Source organism: Mus musculus, chromosome 14 (genome assembly GCF_000001635.26).
Source record: "Mus musculus strain C57BL/6J chromosome 14, GRCm38.p6 C57BL/6J".
NCBI classification, from domain to species: domain Eukaryota; kingdom Metazoa; phylum Chordata; class Mammalia; order Rodentia; family Muridae; genus Mus; species Mus musculus.
In genome coordinates, this window is record NC_000080.6 from 12,449,515 (window position 1) to 12,468,980 (window position 19,466).

The 19,466-nt window shown below is 41.7% G+C and overlaps 1 protein-coding gene across 34 annotated transcripts in view; it reads right to left on the reverse strand.

Moving 5' to 3' along the window:
* The window catches only part of Cadps (Ca2+-dependent secretion activator), a 450,780-nt gene that overhangs the window by 76,955 nt on the left and 354,359 nt on the right, over window positions 1-19,466 (reverse strand). For 13 of the 34 annotated variants that reach the window (XR_003950860.1, XR_001781126.2, NM_001359920.1 and 10 more), the window contains 6 exons: window positions 18,832-18,852; window positions 17,509-17,665; window positions 16,345-16,486; window positions 8,169-8,315; window positions 4,650-4,805; window positions 208-355 (listed from right to left, as the gene is read on the reverse strand). Coding sequence is in view for 30 of the 34 variants with exons in the window: in NM_001359920.1 (NP_001346849.1) it covers window positions 208-355; window positions 4,650-4,805; window positions 8,169-8,315; window positions 16,345-16,486; window positions 17,509-17,665; window positions 18,832-18,852 (771 nt within the window). In the remaining 4 variants the exon portion in view is untranslated. Of the gene's footprint in view, window positions 1-207; window positions 356-4,649; window positions 4,806-8,168; window positions 8,316-16,344; window positions 16,487-17,508; window positions 17,666-18,831; window positions 18,853-19,466 lie in introns of those variants that run through there. The other 21 variants (XR_003950862.1, XM_006518048.3, XM_006518044.4 and 18 more) reach the window with 4 other exon arrangements.

Here is a 19,466-nt window from a genome sequence, read left to right on the forward strand (position 1 = left end):
ACGCTCATCAGCGCGTGCCTCAGAAATTGACTTGACAGATACTGAACACTTATCCATGGCTTAATCTGCAAATATTAAGAATGTATTTCTAAAACTAGCAGACTTGGGAAGAAATTTGTGAAGTTTTCTTGTATATGATCAATGGAGAGAGAAGAGGGGGGAGGAGTGAGGGAGGGGGAAGGATTTTATTATTATTATTATTTTTACCTCTTGGCCCATTTCCATGCTGCAAAGTTTTGTTGATTGAGCTTTGGCATCAACCATAACATTAAACATGGTGCATATTGACTGTGGGACTCGAAAATCTGTTGATCGACTGGTTTTTTGCAGCTTAACTTCAAATGCAATCCTGGTTCTATTAAAACAAAGGAGGGATAGAATAATTCAGCATTCAGATGGCAGGAGGTAGAGGAGACACTTCCTGAGAGGCTAGTGCAAAAGAAAGTTGAAGGTTGTAGTAAGTAACCCAAAATGACTCCATACACGTTCTTTTTCAAGTGACTTTCCCTTTCTTAGAAGGGCTTCTTTGTGTGGACAGATCTCTGTGCATCTAAGGAGGGCTTCTTTAAACCCACTCTTCCTCAGCAGTTCACAGAACACCTGTAGCTCTATGTGCTATCTATAGATTACATGGTATGGAGAGCCCTAATTGTAGGAGAATAAATGAATTAAAAAAAAAGCCCTGATTATAGCATTACAACATATGCAGCTTCTCTCACATTGGCAAGTGCCTACCTCGAGCACTTCACTTAAAAAACCAAACACAAGCAGGCAGTTTCTCATCTTCAAAACTCCAGTGTGGAGAAAAAGCTTAAATGACCCTTACTATTGTTTCCTTTTTCTTTTGGTTTTGAAAAGAAATTTAAAAATTCTTGAAGTCCAAAATTGTTATTATATTGGTTGAAAAAGTAGAAAAAAATAGATTGAGCTTGCTAAAGAATCATTAGAAGAAAATGTATCAATCCATGGAAACGGCTGCCTTTGGGGATGGATGGGAAGCCATGTCCATGGCCACTCACGGCGTAGCTTTTGGCTTTGTTTTGTTTTCGTTACCATTGTTACTATTTTTTAGTAAGTAGATATTCTTTTACATAATTAAATAGCAATAGTAATTTCTTTGGCATACAACTATATTACAGAAACTCCATGCGACCATTTTTTTTTTAACATAATGTTGATATAGGTCTTGGCACTGCTATTTCGCAAGGGGACCCAGCTCTGTTTTAAAGGTTTCAGAGAAGTGGGTCGCATCCTCGCATATCCTTTGGGAAAGCACTCAGTAAATAAGTGGCTTCATTAACGTCTGCCCGTTATCTAGCACATTGGTTGCTTCTCTGCATTGCCCACTGCTACCTTCCAGAGCTCATGCAGCCACCAGGATGGCATGGCTTTAAGAGGAATCAGGAGCTATTTTCTATTGGTGCATAGGAGGACCACACAGCTAGTTAGCTCAGGAAAGGATGCCAGCTCGCTAGCACACCCTGGGTGCATGTAGGGAAGCCAAGTATAATTTCTAAGGTTGGAAGCCCAGTTCCTAAGGGGAAAAAACACCCTCAAAACACCCCTATAGATTATATGATCATGTTAAAGTTAAATGTATCTTGGCTCCTAAAGACTCAGTGCACTGAAGTAGCTTTCTAATCATGATGATCATTTTAAGCTCTGCTGAAAATACATCATTTTCTAGCTCTGTGAAAAGGAGGCCTGATGGGTACTGAGTTGGACTGGGCCCTGTGCTGATCTTCTGAGGCTTATGTGCTAGTTCCGGCCCAATCTGAGAAATGGAAATGCTAAAGCTCTCCTTTCCAATGAAGCAAGCGTCTTCCCTTTTCACATTTCTCTTCACAGGAGAACTGTTCCTAGCCTGTAGAGTGCAGGGCTGTGAAAAGAGGAAGGCAGATGTGGAAAATGAATGTGACTGAGAGAGTTCTACGGGTCCACAAAGCCAGGAATAGAGACGTCACTTAACCCAATTGACTCCTTGAGGGTAGAGCGCCTATGCTTTGTTTTGCACCTAGACTGGATAGAGACCAGAGGCACTGTCACTGTCTGGTGAGTGTCAGAAAGCCATGGCCCACTGTCCTTACCATGTGGCTCTAGAACAAAGGTTATTTATTCTGTCCCAAAGAAATAATATGTTATTCCAACATATATTCTATGCCTTAAAAGCCAAGTCAGGGGATGTTTCCAGCAGCATTTGTGTTTATGTTTGGAGCCTTGACAGCAAGAAGCAGCAGGAATGTCTGAATGTTAGAGTTGCCCATACTTATGTGCCCATACTTAGATAGGAGTCCTGACATTGGAAGATGACTTAGCTACTATGTTCCTGGTAGACTTCTGTGGCTTGGGGGTGAGGAGTGTTCAGGGATTCAGGTCCATTGTCTGCCTCTTAGTCACCTACCTTCTTTCTATGCCTGAACATAACAATGATGTGGTCTGTGAGGAATGAGACCACTTCCCATCCTCAGATATTCTCTGTATTTCTCTTATTTCTCCCCTATTCAGCAGATTGGCTTCAGACTGACGGACATAAATACCTTTCTGAATAGATGGGGAACAAAGATCAAGAGAGGCAAGGTCTTAAACTAACTCACTTTGGCTCCTGTATGAGATAGTAGGAAGGAATAGATGGCCTCAAAAAGTTGCCCTGTGAAGAGATTTTGGTCACATGAACAGCAATTGCTTTGCCTAAAGTTAATACAGACTATTAGAGGTTATAGAATTAAAAACTGGAAAATTTTGACCATATAGTTGAAAATCAGACCTGTACTTGGTTCTACAGGTGGGCAGAAAAGAAGAAAATCTGCTGCCTGAATCGCACAGGCTTTCAATCTGCAGAAGGGCAAGTCCTGCTCAGTCTCCCCCAAGCTCAGGGCTCTTTCCTGGGTCCACTGAGTTGCTGGTTACCTACCTGCAGTCGTACTGCTCTCCTGCCTTGAGCGGTTTCAGGATTGATGCATTATTTCTCTTTTCTTCTTCCAGGGTATCAAATGCTGGATTCATAGCACTTTTAAGCAAGCCCAGCCACCACCACACACAACTTATTCATCAACTAAAGTACATAACATCTGGAGACCCGGGGAAGCCAAGATTGCTTACGGGTTAGTTTCTCCCTCCTTCCCCTTTCTTCCTCTAATTTTTCCCTTGTTCTTTTCTTTTTGGAAAGAGGAAAACAAATGGGATACTTTTAAACCAGAAAAGAAACTTGGATGTGTGTTGAGGGATAGGCAGGGTGGTGATGATATCAAATACAGATGTGAATTCTGCTGGTTTGACAGGTGTATTTCTTTCTCCATTATATGCCAAGGACTCAGCACTGGGCCTGCTCTATGATATCAGACCAGTGGATTTTGCTTAATGGATAAAGACTTTTTTAATCCTCTTCTCTTCTCCAGCTCACACCAGCCAGCTTCAGGCCTGCATGCAGAGGGATTCACTTTCTACCCTAAGCCCTAGTGGCAAAAAGGGAACTCTGTGGAGGCTAAAGCACATGTGCAGTGTCTCGTGACTTCATGATGATTCTTGGTTAGAATGAGGGCAAGAAAATTAACCCCTGGTGCACATGCCAGGTGCTCGGCTCACATGCACAGAGTGAATGATGATGCTTAGCTTTTGTTGGAAATTCAGTCACCTAGATTTCTAGAATTGCACATTTTTTCTCTTCCTGTCCATTTTCTTTTTTTCTCTGTGCATTCTCCATGCCCATTTACTTATAAATGTTTACTGTGTGGCTATTTTGTGGCAGACATGCTAGATGTCAGGAATATAGGAATGAAAAAGTATGGGTTTGAGCCTCCTTTCCTCATGGGACTTGCAATGGGACAAATTGGCAGCCAAACAGTTTTATTGCTGGATACAGAGCAGATTAGTAGATGTTCAGTGTGGGCAGCTAAGCATTCCAGCTAACTTTTTTTTTAATTAGGTATTTTCCTCATTTACATTTTCAATGCTATCCCAAAGGTCGCCCATACCCACCGCCCCCAATCCCCTACCCACCCACTCCCCCTTTTTGACCCTGGCGTTCCCCTGTACTGGGGCATATAAAGTTTGCAAGTCCAATGGGCCTCTCTTTGCAGTGATGGCCGACTAGGCCATCTTTTGATACATATGCAGCTAAAGACAAGAGCTCCCGGGTACTGGTTAGTTCATATTGTTGTTCCACCTATAGGGTTGCAGTTCCCTATAGCTCCTTGGGTAATTTCTCTAGCTCCTCCATTAGGGGGCGTGTGACCCATCCAATAGCTGACTGTGATCATCCACTTCTGTGTTTGCTAGGCCCTGGCATAGTCTCACAAGAGAGAGCTATAGCTGGGTCCTTTCAGCAAAATCTTGCTAGTGTATGCAATGGTGTCAGCATTTGGAAGCTGATTATGGGATGGATCCCTGCATATGGCAGTCACTTTTAAAAATTGTTCATATTTAAAGACAGGGTCTTGCTATGTAGCCCAGGCTTGCTTTGAACTTAGAGCCACCTCTGCCTCCTCAGTGCTGGGGTTACACTATACCCGTCTTTACGGGAGCTGACTTGGACTAGCGATTTCCTTCTCTAGAACTTTACAAATCACAGCCCATTGTCATGGGCTCACTGGTCTTTCCAGGGCTGCACAATGGGAAGGACAGACTGAGGCTTTCCAGCCACTCATTCCTACCTTTTGACGCAGGACTCAATCATGTCACTTGCCATCAGTTTTAGCCGCTGCTCTAAGTGTTTTCCAAACTCTTCCTCAGGCCAGTGTAGGTCACGGATGAAAGTCTGAAGGGCATCAAGTTTCCAGAACAAATCTTCTGATGTACCTGATCCATTACTGGTAGGATAAAAAAATTAGAAATAAAAAGTCACCCAGTTGTCTTGGGCTTGAGAGAAACTAACATAGAGACAACTTGGGGCTCCAGGCTTAAGGCAAACAGTGGCTTCCACATACGAAACAACGTGTGTTGGTGGCAGAAGGGGGGCAATCTCCACTGGCAGAACTTGAGTTTTACCATACAGGACCCAGTTCACTTTGCTCAGCCAATTGCTTCAGACCAGCGAGATGTCTGAAGAGGTTGTTGTCTCCTTATGAGTAGGAAGATATCGTATGGTAAAAATCAGCCTTCTTTTAATAACCACATTAGCATATGTGATGATTCAGACGAAGGCTATGGACCAGGGGGAGGAGTAAGTCTCCATGGGTAAGAACTACATGATAACATGCAGTTATTAGGATCCAGGGCTTCATGCATTTCCCCAGTTCTCCTCCAGAATGGAGACCTCTTGGAAATGGCACAAGACTTGGGTTTCAAAAGGACAGTGCTAACAAAGTGGTGAGCGAGGACCTTCTTTCTCTCTTGAAGAGCTGGAAAAAAACTGAGGAGACTCTGATAGAGACAGGGACACTTGGATACCTTGAATCCCAAAGTCCTGTCCAGTGGCTAGCCTTCCAATTTTCCTAGACCAGCCTGTTACATAGGCAGCTCTAGGATGAAGGGAGTTGGGGCAGACAAAGTGAGTAGACAGTGGATCTCTGATACTTCAGGTCTCCAAACCTGAGCGCTCTCCCCATTGTTCCCAGTCCTCTCTAGATCTGGGGAAATGGGATTTGATTCCTTTTTGTACTATGACTTCCAAGAGACTTTTACCTGGTACATCCATGGAAGGCCTGCACATGGGAAGTGTTCCACCTCTTCCATTCTGAGCCTTCTTGGGCTGGCTTTCTCCTTTGTAATCACCCCATTTGGAACTCTGAGGGGTGGCCAACCCCCTACCCCCTTCCTCGCATACCACTAATGCTAACACAGTAATTTATAAAGTGTCCAACACACCATGCATTACCACTTCTTCTGACATCGTCTATAGAAACAGACGAGAGTGGGTGTTTCTATTGTGACAGATGCCAGCTGCATTGAATTAATGCCTCAGAGAGAAATATAGCTAGTGCAGAGATGCATCCACAGCTACTGCAGGGTGGGGAGGGGACAAATTCCCAGCATGCCGAGAGGGAGCCAGAGCCTACGGCCTGCACCAACAGGGCAATGCTTTCAGAACAGACCAGTTCGAGGTCAGTACGGAGATGTATCTGACACGAAGGAGCAAGTGACATGGAAACACGTCCTTAAAATGAAAGGTGGCAGAGGAAAGAGCCAGGATCATGAAAAGATATCGAATCAGGCATTTCCTAGTGGGCGACTGAGGATCTATGACTTTTTTTTTTTTAGATACTACAGTGAACTTCATTTGAAAGTGGGGGAATGCACTCCTCTTCATGAAAGTTCAGCCTTCCTCCACCCCACCCCATGCTTGGGAAAAAAGAAACCCCAACTTTGTCTAGTCTAAGCCCCGTTTTGGAACTGCATGGTTTATGTTTTAAATCATTAAGTACATATGAATGCAATAATTGGTATTTATTACAACAACATTTTGACACCCATCTGGTTTCAGAGTTTCAAAAAATTCTTGTAGCATTTTTTTTCTTTGAAGAGCTTATTATTAAGTTTTGACATGAGGAAAAGAATATTTTCTTTTTATTTTTAAGATAAACTGTTAATGTTAAGGCAATAGCACCAAGATTATTTTGATTGCTGAGCAGTTACCAAAATGTGTTCCCACCCATGCCTTAATTAATTGAATGGAGGCTATTATCTGCTTTATCACAATGTCTTGATTCATATCTTTTCAAAAACAGTATCACAGAACATGCACGGGACAAGCTAAGAGAAGCTTTCATCTATTTGGTTTTAATTTGAAACAGACACTATCTAATCTAATAAACAGACACTAACTAATTGAACTTGTAATATTGTCATCTTAGCATGAATATGATGTATTTTTTTCAGGAAAATTTTTCCTCAAATATGAACAATTTGGAAGTTTGAATTTGTATCTAGAAGAGAATCAGACCCATTGGTCTCAAGATTTCACTTTGGGCTTTTGTGTGACTAGTTTTAAAAAATAGTAGGGAGCTTTTGGGGCACTGGGTTGAGAAGTCATTTTACTGTCCCATTCTCCTTCTGGATTAACTGTGGATCTGAAATGGCCAAGGGCCACCTTGATGAATGAGAACTGGAGATTTCAAAACATCCCTGCCAGTTTCAGGTCATTTTTTATTCCTTTGATAATAACACTTCCCTTTGAAAATGTGCCAATTTATTCTTCCAAGGAAAAGCTTATCTGGCCTATAATTAGCTGTGGTCAAAGCGGAGGATCAAAGGAAGGTGGAGAACTGGTAAACCTCATTTCACTTATTAAATCACCCACATGGTTTTCATTTCATCTCACCGAGGTAGAACTGAGGGGCACTGGATCTTCTTGCTAAGGAAAACGGAGAGAAGATTCACTTCCTAAGTGAGGAGAAATATCCACTCAATCCCAATGTCCTTTAAACCGCTTGTTTGGAAGAAGAGGCTCTAGGCAAAAATACCTCCCACATCCCTGACTTTCTATGAAGGAAGCAAAACATGAGTCTGTACTGAGAACGCAGACACATCGCTGCCCAACTGTAATTGTGAGTGGCTTGACTCTCACATTCAAGTTCAGAAGCCTTGCTGCCTAGATGTCAAAGCTTCCTACTGTACTTTGACTTTGGGAAATGTCTATACCTATAATATACCTAGTCTGGGAGGTCCATTCACAAATTTTCATGTGGCCCTGAACATTCCATTCGGATATTCTGCTATTTACTGGCACCAGGAAAATGCTTTATGGCTTTAATCAGCCTTGAAAAATATTTAAATATTAAACAAAACAAAACATGCTCTTAGGTCAGCAAGCTTCTTTTGTAGACTTGGTCCAGATCAGAAGTGACTGGTAAGCCCATCAAAGAATTTTCTTTGATTATTTGGGGATAAATAATTCCTAAAGTCCTACATTTGAAAAGCATAAAGTCCTGCATAAAGACCCCTGCATTGAAAACTGGGGGGTAGAAATTCTCTTACAAAGTAATTCAGGAAGTAAAACACAGTCCTCAAGTGTTCAGTGGGTGTTAGACAAATCGTTACTGCATATATATAGCAAATGTCTTATAAACACGATGAATGCCAGAAATAAACAATATTGTCTCTGCATGATCAGCAAAATATGTCTAATTATCCATCTCCGTCTCTGTTATATAGGATGTATAGAAATAAGCAATACATATCCATGCCAAGATCACTTAAATTTAAATGAGATCTAATGTGAACTGAATACACACTCAGCATCATATATAGCAGCCATCCATGACGGTGCCGAAAAAGTGGGCATCTGTGGGATGCCTAGAGGGATGTTAACTGGTAGATTTGGTACTTTGGGTAGGTTCACATTGGGTAGGTTCACATTGGGTAGGTTACTGGTTAAACTCCTGTGGAAGAAACAGACAGAAAGAAAAATACCATCACAGTGACAATGTAGATGCGGCAGAAGCACACAACAGCTGTAAATAAACTGGCTAAGTACACAGAAGACAATGGTGGAGACTTGAGCAACACACTTTGTAAGCAGGTTACAGGCTGGGATGGGACTTGGTATCCAGAGGGAATTAGTAAAGTGAATGGTAAACTTAAAAGTGCGGACACTGATGGAGCATGCGTGCACAATGATCACATAACCGAAATGTCTCAGAGAACTCTTGTCTTCAAGGCCACTTTCAAAAGAGTCTAGAGCTTGTCTTATCAGAAGAGTTGATGTTGGAGGAATTCTGGCTGACCATGGCTGGAACTGGGGTGCCATGAGACAGTGGGATTGATAGAATGGCGAGGCAGGAGAGGAGGTAAAGGGGTGCGGTGGACCAGCGCTCACGTTCATGCTGTAGTGCAGTGGATATAATTGATAATTTGTCACATTTCCCAATGGAAAGGAAAGGAGTGTGCTCATCAGAAAACACTGATCACAGTGAAAGATAGCTGACGCACTTGGTCCTCTGACCAATACACACATGAAGCCACATATTGTACAGCACCTTCTAAATGTGTGTACGTAGTAGATTGCAACCCAAAATACATTTATACAGTGTGTACATGTATGGAATTTTCAAAGAATAAAGATATTTAAGTAAAAACGAAAACTACCAAAATACTTAAGAATATAAGTGGTGCAGGGCATTAGCTGTGCCCACTTTTATTTGTAACTTACTGTCAAGGGAAGATTTCTTCAGGCAGACATTAGACACCAAATGGGAAAGGAAGGCTCACTGATTTGAATGTGTTGTAATAGTGATATATAGAAATTGAATGCCTTCCAACTGCTACTTCTAAAGACAGGAATTCATACAAGGGGTGTCAGAATGGATGGGAAACATGAAGAACTCATATAGAAGAATGATTATCCCCAGGGAATTTTGTGGAATGCTGAAGGAAAATGGATGCTTTCTTCCCCAAACTCAGACTTATTAAAATGGAAATATGCCACCACACAGAGACAGACACACATGGAAAGAAAAGGAGCCCAGATTGAGGTCTTTCTTAGAACCCTTGGGTCAAATAAATAGATTTACAGTATCATTTAATATTATAGTAGCTGCCCCGGGGAATGGAATACAGCCAGGAATAAATAATGCCTGACAGAGGCTTCTGGGAAGGCTATTTTTTCCTGTTGTTTTTTTTTTAAATACATATATGTGCATGGGAAAGGGAGAGAGAGAGAGAGAGAGAGAGAGAGAGAGAGAGAGAGAGAGAGAGAGAGAGAGAGAGAGAGAGAGAGAGAATGGTCAACCAAGGATTGCTGTCCAACGCCTTTGAAACAAACTCTCCCATTGGCTTGATGTTTACCAGTTAGATGAGAGCACTTAGCCTGCCAGTGCCATGGACTGACCCATGCTTTTCCACAGTGCTCCAGCATTTTTATGGGGATTCTAGGAACTGGACAAAAGCTCTGGGCTGGTGAAGCAGCCAGGCACCCTGACCCTTCTCCTCGGCATGGCTTTCACAGGACTGGGAGCTCCAGAGTGTGTGTGAAAATTTCATGAGCTGTTTATTTTTTTCTATAGAAAGTTTAAAATTTGTGAAAACAAATGAAATAGCGATGCTTTTATCAGTTTTTTGGTTTCTAAGGAGGTATAAAGTTCAATTGAGTGATGAATGAGAGATGGATGGTTGTATGAGGGGAGAGAGGCAGAGAGAAAGAGAGAGAGAGAGAGGGAGGGAGAGAGAGGGAGAGGGAGGGAGGGAGAGAGAGAGAGAGAGAGAGAGAGAGAGAGAGAGAGAGAGAGAGAGAGAGAGAACATGTTCAGAGATTTGAGTCAAATCAACTATATTTCTTTGGAGGGTCTGTGTCATGTACTGCTCCAAACACTGGCACTGAACATCTTGCAGAGGCTTTTGAAGGGTGTTCCATGCAGCCAAAGTCACTGGCATGGTAGAGCCCAGCCTAGCTCCGCATCTGAAAGGAGCCTTCCTGTTTAAGGGGGAATTGACAGCACTTTGGCAGAGGACTTGAGGTTCTCTTTTTGGATCTTGTAGGGAAGGAGGAAGTTTCGCCAAAGCAGCGCTGGGTGAGCTGTTTGCCTAGCAGGACTCCTGGAGGACAGGCTGCCTCTGGGCACGCTCTGCAGGGCAAAGCGGCAGCGAAGGCGCTGGCCCTGGTGAATGGCTTAGATGCCTGTCTTCCTCCACAAATAAGTCATTTAAATGTTCCCTATGGCAACTCAGCCCTGGATTATAAACTGAAAACCCTAGAATGCACGATTGCCAACCCACTATCCTCTTCTTTCAGGGAGATAGGTGTTTCACAGACCCATGACTTCCTGTGGTGGGACGATGCCTTGGGCGTGGGGGTGGGGAGAACTCAAGAGAAATGGAGCTAAATATTACTATTAAATAGAAGGGGGAAAAAAGGTACTTTCTCTTCCATGTGTCTCTGTTTAACTGGGGAATTTGCCTTTGAATTCAGTCCCTGGTGGTTCTCGGTCTTAAACACTGCCATGAAACAAATCCATGGGCGATTTCCACTGAGACATGTGTAAGCCTATATAAGCAAATGTGATCATTAAACGATACACACACTGAATAATGATCAAGGAATTAGGAGATCTTAGAGATGGCAGCCTGGAAAGTTAAAATGTCAATTCTGAGCAAATTATAAGTAGCTAGAAATGAATAACATACAAGTGTCTGCAAAAGCAACTTAATTTAAACATATTAGTGCATGGTGAGTACACAAATGGGAAGAGACTTTCGCTTTGCATACAAAATAAAAATACTCATAGTAATCAAAACAAATTGTTTCCTTGTAAAATACAGCATTTTGGCTGTGAACTTGGGCTTAAATAGACCTGTATCCTATATAGCACATATTATTAATGATTTAGTTTTAAAACGATAAAATAGGACATTTCTAGTTTTATCAGAATAATAAAGCATATTTTTAATGTTACTTATATTTTATCTGGGACACTAAAAGAGTAACAACCAGAGGTAATTTCTAAGCATAATATTTCACTATCACATATTTAAAGGAAGATTTTGCATAGCACTCAGTTACGATGCACTGCTCTGCGAGCTGCTGATAGCTATAATGAATCATTATTTTCAAAGAGAGCCCTCCAGTGACTGCTGGACAAGCAGCTAGCTATTCATGCTTTTCTGTAAGAACTCTAAGTAGATGTCTCTGGGTAGGACAAGAAGTGAGAATTAGAATCCTAGTAACTGATACACGTTAAAAATTATCCTCATCTAATCCAGGGACCTTAACGGAAAGGATTGCTTTCATTTAACTCTCTAGAGCTTGAGATTACAAAATTCTCACCTGCTCTCTCTCATGTCAATTTACGTTAGAGATATGTGTGCATCTTATTTCTACGATGGCAGTGAATATAGGTGAGGCCCTTTTCATAACATTGTTTTTAATCAAGACTGTTTCAATGTGGAAGGGATATGGTTACATCATCCCTCAAGTATTTCTGGTTTAAGCTTATGGATGGGGGTAGACTTTTAGATACAGAACATGTTCTACTTTTACAAGCCATTTGTTGCATGAATATATGAAGTACATCTGTCTTTTCCTGGTGGTCTCACATTGAAGCTCCTCTCTGTGTTTGCCCTTAGGTCTAATCCCACTCAGGGATACGGGTATTACTTGATACCTTCCTAGAGCCCAGAGTAATGTCTCCTAACCTGTTATTCATAACTGCCCAGCCTCAAACTTCCTTCTCTATGAATGTCTGTAGGCTCTTTTTTTTAAAAAAGATTTATTTATTTTATGTATATGAGTGCTCTATCTGCGTGTATGCCTGCATGTCAGAAGGGAGCATTAGAACCATCATAGATGGTTATAAGTCACCATGTGGTTACTGGGAATTGAACTCAGGACCTCTGGAAAAGCAGCTGGTGTTCTTAACTGCGGAGATATCATCTCTTTAACCTATCTCTATGAAAGTTTTAATGCCACAGATATACTATTTATCTACTTATGTATTGTATGTAGACCTACATTTTCTATATGACAACTGTAAGATCATTTACCACAGCTTTGGGACTATTAAGCCCCATTGAGAAAGCATCCTTTACAGAATAAACCCTAAATGTCCTAGGATTTGAGAACCCTCAAGCATCCTTGAGGCTTGCCCCATCACTGATAGCCCATGCTGGCCCACACCAAATACTCAGTATTGTGTTGTTGCGTTCTGCTCCCCTGTATGCTCCTGGGGAGCCCAGCCCCTTTTGAAATGCTACTCTTGAAGTCAGTTCGATCCCCACCCTTCAGTGGAAGCTCATGCCCCTACGACCCACATTCTTACAACTCTTTGTACGATTTGTGCATACATACTTTGGTAATATTTAAAGCCATTTTTCTTCTCTATATATTAATAGACCCATCTAGATATAAATCGCCAATCTGGAGATTGCATCTTTTCCTCACCCATCTCTATGGTTCTTTGCTCTTGTATTCTTATAATCCCTGGCCTGTACAGGTTGCCCACACTCTGCTGATACAGCTGAGCCTGGCTATGTGCCAAGCCCTGCTCTGTTCTAGATGCTGGAGAGAAGAGAGTGCGTAGTTGTGAGAGGGCATGCATAAGCATGTCCACATCCTATTACCACGAATCCTAGCAATGGAAATTTTATGGTTATCAAAAGCCATTGTTTTATAAAGGGGGGCACTGAGTCTTGGGAAAGTCAACTGAGAAAGGATCTTAATTCAGAGACACTTTTGAATTGAAGTATTGTCTTAAGACTTCTTTTTTAATTTTATTGTGATTATGATCAATATTTTGTGTCCCCTTGTACCAGGCAATGTGTCTGGAGATCAGGGAACAACTTTGTAGAACTAGCTCTCCTTCTGTCTTTCCCTGGGGTCTGGCCAACAAACTTTCTGGGTTCACAGGATCATATCTCCTGAGTCATTTCACTGGCCCCAGAGTCAAGAGATCTAGCTTCAATAATATCTGTCTGTATATTTGACAGCTAGTCCCCCACAAACTGCTGAAGTCCCTAGAGGAGGTACTTTCTGTTACTATCACATCTTCATTATTGGGAGTGGGTATTAATTAAAAGGTACTTTTAATTTGTATATCCCAGGCCCAGAGGAGCAGCAAGTATTTTGACTACTAGGAAACCAGAATTTATGGTATTTATCAAAAAGTAGCATTTGCTTTACTCTTCTTAGCCTCCCTAACCTGACACAAAAAAACCACAAAGCCCTACTCTTAGAAGAATCCAAGAAAAGACAGAGGGGTCACCCACACACAGAAAAGAATTCCTGGATTCTTCTACTTTGAAGACCTTTATGGCTTATTAGTAATGAGCTATCACTATATGGCTGGGTGAGGTGTTGCCCACCCATGTACAGAGATCAAACTTCACATCCAGGGCTGCCAGACTTGCAAACTACCCTCCCAACTCTAGATAATGACCCTATGGTATGCCCTGATGGGTGCTCAGGAAGGGCTATGGCTTGAGGTTCCATTGAACACTTGAGCGCATCTTGAAAGAGTCTTTGGGTATAGTTGGAAGCTGTGCAATGGGCTTCCACATCAGCATCCACAGAATAATAGAGTGAGTGAGTAAGATACAATCTCTCTCTTCTCAGTTTTCAAAGTAAACAAACTTAAGACTTAGCTATTTACCTATACTACCAAATAACTTCCATTATATTAAGCTCAGACAATTGTACTTAATTTTTTAAATAGGGAAATAGTTGCATACAAAGAAATATGAAAGATGAATACTGTTTGTCATGTATTTTCCTTTTATCTCTTGTATTCATTGTATGTGTGTATGCATGTTCATCTCTGTGTGTATGCATACGTGTGTGCACAAGTATGGATGTTTGTGTGTCTTATAGTCATGTGACAGGAACTGAGAAGACAGTTCTTAGTTTAGGAAGGAGCCTGATGGAGAGGATTCTGAAAGTTTTTGTTGGTATTACTTTTGACAAAACACCTAGTTGAAAGAGGCATCTTTGTTTAAGGAAGAGGGATGATCTTCTTCAAGTATCAAAGGTGTTCTCCCTGTTTTCTCTTTGCATTGTTAGAGGAATAGAGAGCTTTGTCTCTATATACCCATATGTCCTAATCTACCTTTACTCTTACTGCCATGCTCTGCATAAGAACTTCCACACAGCATCCATGCTGTCTAAAACTAAGCCAATTGGTGTGTGGTTAAAAGGAGTGTTAATCGAGCTTATGCTTCACACGGCCTTTTCAAACACCTCCAGGTACTCTCAAAGGACGACACGCTTGAATATGAGCTGAACAAACCACAGACTAACAATAGCACAATTTGGACAGTAAAACATTCACTTCCTTCCCCCTCAGCTCCCACCAACATCCACATCCACATCTGTCTCAGGTGATTATTCATAACACTTACTCTTTTGAAAGTTTCAGGCATTTAAATTATGGATCCATGAGTCCAATATCATCAGTTAAAAAAAATTCCAGACTATGACTCCAATTGTGAAAGTGATTTTAATTCTATCTCTACTGCTGGTAGTAAGTACTCAGAACACTGAATGCTTCCAAATGAATAGCAGTCATATGTTTGGCTTCTGAAGAAGTTAACAGATTATAAAATGACTTTAGTGACATTTTCACAGAAATTTATGACAAGTCTCAGGCCCTGGGTAGGAACTTTTTAAAGAATCAATTTTAATGATGAGAAAACACATTCCTAGAAGTCAACCCCTTGCCTTCCTGCTAGGGCAAGGCCCCAGATCTATGGCTCTTTAAGAGCCTAGGGTGATATCATTCCCCTCCTCTGGGTTGGCAATAGAACCTTCCACATTTCAACCCAAGCAAGGAAATGCTATTTCAAGACCATTGCTATTTTCAAAACACGGATATCACTCCTTTAAGCCTTTTTCTCTTCACAGCTCTTCTCCAAAGCACAATGGCCATGATTACTATGACCAATAAATAAATAAATTCCCCCTTGTGAATACCTTACCCGCTTAACCTAGTTTTAGACACCTGAGGTAAAAGTCACCAGAACCGTTACTTCTCTTTTCCTTCAAACCAAGAGCTTTGGGCTATTGACCTGCGTTCAGTTGGGGGCAAATCAAAGCAATTGTCCTGTGACTTAACTATGGGAGGGGACAAAAGGAACTGTGTCAGTCAGGGTTGCCTAGAGATTGACATTATAGGAATATTCATTTAAAAACCTACTTCAGAAAAGGATTCTGTATTGAGGAAAGTCTCTTGAGTTCTTTCCAATTGAGAGAAAAGGTCTGGGTTTCTTAAAAATTCTAGCATATATGCCTGTTTTGTTCTAGGTTGGTACATCTCAAAGATGTAAAGTGCTGCAGAGCACAAAATCATTTGTTAGAGAAGTGGTGGTGGTGGGTGCCCAAACAACTAGTGTCTACCAGGGCAAAGGCAGAGCCAGGGTTTACTAGAGCTTTTCAAACCATATCACACACCCTTCATATAGGGGTGTCATTTCCAGGATATTTGGACCGGCACTTGGAAGTCCACAGGCACAGCCTGCTCCTCTGTTCTCTGGGTCTGCCAAATACACTCAATAGCTGAGGTTGCCCAGCAGCAGTGGAAAGTAACAAGCTTACAACATACAGACTCTCTCATGATTTGTCCTGTGTGATGTGCAACCCATAAAAACTTGTATACTGTGGTCGGGGCTTCCTCTCTCCTGAGTACCTTGTGGAAAACACTGTGGGAAGTAGCGTTTGAGTAAGACGAACAGAATGAATAACACACCCATGGTTACATCTCTCAGTCCTCTGTATCTTTTGTGACACAAAGGTTTCAATTCATAAAAACATACTTCTACCCCTCTCCTTATCCCATTCAGTCAGGGAAGCCACCAGTACCATGTTAAGAAATAAAACAGTGCTTGCTTTCTATTCACACTAACAGTGATAGCCATGTGCCATCGTTAATCCATTTCTATATGGATTTGTACCCCAATTCCGATGGTATTAAAAGCAGTTTTCCTTACTTGACTGGCTCCCATGACTCCCGCTCAAAGCCCCTGTGGATAGATTGTGCAATGGAGGACTCCATCAGATCCACATATCTAACAACAAGTGGGGCGAACAGGTCCTGCAGGTGTTTGTGAAACTTTCCATTGCACAAATTATCTAGAACAGATAAGCAAAATCTCCGTCAGAACCCAGAGCAATTTTTTCGAAGTACAGTGTACACACAGAGAGTATTGTCTTCTATATACAACACCCTGCTTCAAAGGAGACTGAAAGAAACAAAAAGACAAAAGCAGGAAACAAATCGTACTTGAATCCACGTGGAAGGGAAATGTGAACCAAAGTCATGTTGCCCATGTGTGCATTTCTATGAAAAGCATCAACCCACAGCATTTGTAAATGGTTCCTCTTACTTCTCCTCTGCTGGCTAGGTACTAGAAAGAAAAAAACCGTTCCTTGTCTCCTCCCCTCCTTCATCATTCTCCCGTAAGAAGGACTGCTTTATGGTTGACATTGCTACAAGATGCTTGCAGTGTAATTTGGCCAGAGGTATCTTTTATCCAGGAAGTATCATCTGGTAAAAATTGAAAAGCTTAAAGAGGTTAAACTAACCAATTTTATGAAGAGTAAATAAAACACAAGAAATGAATACCTCTTCCCACACAGCTCTTGGATTCTTCTCAAAGACAGGCAAGAGAACTGCTATCCACAGTTAAGTCTCTCTCTCTCTCTCTCTCTCTCTCTCTCTCTCTCTCTCCGTATGTGTGTATAGTGTGTATGTATGTATGTGTATGTGGTGTGTGTACAAATGGTGTGTGTAGAGTGTAGTTTGTGTGTGTGTGTGTTTAGGATTTGTATGTATGTGGAGTATGTATGTATGTATGTATGTAAGTGGTGTGTGTGTGTGTTTGTGTGTGTACAGAGGGTGTGTGTGAAGTGTAGTTTGTGTGTGTATTTAGGGTTTGTGTGTGTCTGTGTGGAGTGTGTGTATGTATGTATGTATGTATGTGCATGTATATGTGTGTATGTGTGTGGAGTGTTTATGTGTATATGTATGTTTTTAACAGTAAAACAAAGAAGAGCTTGATCTAACCCACAGTTTATATGAAATAAAGATATCTTAGCAACAAGTTTATCTGCATACTATTCAGTAAAGGCCAGTAGTCCAGGGTGATACATACAGTCTGTACGGAGAAAGTCATTCAGCAGCTGGAAGAGTGGGAAACTGTCCCACGTGTCTGGGGGTTGCACCTCTAAGGCTGCATCCATGTCCACTGCAAAGAGTGACAGGAACGTCTCCGCATGCTCCACCATTAAGTCTGACCACCACGCAAAGGCCTTTGAAATGTGGCAGAAAAACAATAGACAGAGAGGGGTGAGTATCTCCCCAGGACGAAGGCTGTGTGCTCCAACCCTCACTCCTTAAGACTGGCTGGACACCCAGCGGGGCGTGGTCACTTTATTGTAAAGAGAACAGCAGTTTGGATATGAGTGGGCCTTTCAGTGTCCAAGGCACTACTCTGTGTAGAAAGCCTTGATCCTGACCCAGAGGTCAGAGGTCACGGATGAACTTCTGCTCAATTTACAATAACTCAGTAGGCTTGGGTCATGCTCTGTGTCATTGCTGCTGGCTGGTTCTTGCTCTAAGGTATAAAATTTGGGAGTTTCTTCACTGTGTTTATGGGTTTTCTGCTGGTCTAACTTGAAAATTTGTAATTACTGTACATTTCCATTTCTCTATCTGGGGATTAGTTGTCTGTGGTCTCTTCAAACCCCAGAAATTCCAGTTTTCCTATACCCTGAAACCATTAGTCCTCCCTCAAACTAAGTCAAAGCAAGCCATTATTAGAATTACTACAGAACTGTTGAGTAAAAAGTCTATCTCAGTAGGGAGCCTTTGCTTTTTGCTTCTGGTCGAGAGGAAATATCAGGCTTAGCCTAAGGAACATGGAAGAAAGTTAGAACTTACTTCTGTGGGGCTTAGACATATGTACATTGAAAACCAAAAAATATCAGTGAAGTAACTCATTTTCATGCACATGAGCCCTTGGAAATCACTGTGCAGGGTCTCAGGGGTGACATTCACATCAGCCTGGGCCAGATGTGAATGCAGTTCAAAGGCATGCATGCATGTCGTCTAATAATTTCTGGCAGGAGGCATGCAGAATGAGTGGTGGTGTCAATAGGCCCTGTTTTGCTGATTTCAAAGAGAGCAGAAAAACAAACATTGCCAGCCTTTTCTTGTCCCCCCCCCTCCCCCCCACTCAATGCTGTAAAGTATTCACACTGGAAACACTTTCCGGAGCATTCACCAAAAAAGATGGGAAAGTGTTTGGAAATATGAAGGATGATTATGGAAATAGTTCTATACATGGAAGGGTTTGTTCAATGGCCAAGCTCTTCAGTGAGAATCTATTCCTTATTTGAGGGGGGAGTCTAACAGCCACTAGGAGGCAGAGCAGAGGGTCTACCTCTCTTCTTTCATGAGATTTCATATTACTTACTTCTCCTTTATCAACATGTGGCTGGTTTGCAAATTAAATGGAAAAAATCAAGTCATGTACCATTCTTTAAGGATGGCTTGGTTGGAACTAGACACCTCCTGTTTCCAACGTAATATACAGTAAAACCTCACTGATTCAGAGCAATGGGAGTGGGCAGAAGCTGTTCCGTTAGCCAAAAAGCTCAAGTTGTTGGACTTTCTAGAGCTATTTTATTGCTTCTGAAGGAAGCCTGTGACTGGGTAGTAAAGTAGATGGCACTCACAGAGTGAGTTTAGTATGTGAATGTATCAGAATGCTTAAAAATTTTCCCAACTTCTAAGTATTTGTTGATAAACTGGCCTGTTACTTAAAAAGATGGGAAGTTTAACTTTGTAGGTCTAAGAACTGCATGGCTCCAAGTTATAAGAAACGACTTCTTAATTACCATAGTGTTGGTGTTATGCTAAATATTTTACTTAAGAATAATGAAAATAGCCATAGGTGCAACCAAGTCATCACAGATTCTAAGTATTTGTCCTGAATTAATGAGGTTTTATTGTAGCTTTACCACCTGGAGATGAGAGCCCTGGGGCATGGGCCTTGCTCTACTGATAGGCCAGTGGGGGAAGGAAGCCTTCCTCTCCCTGAGTCAGAGC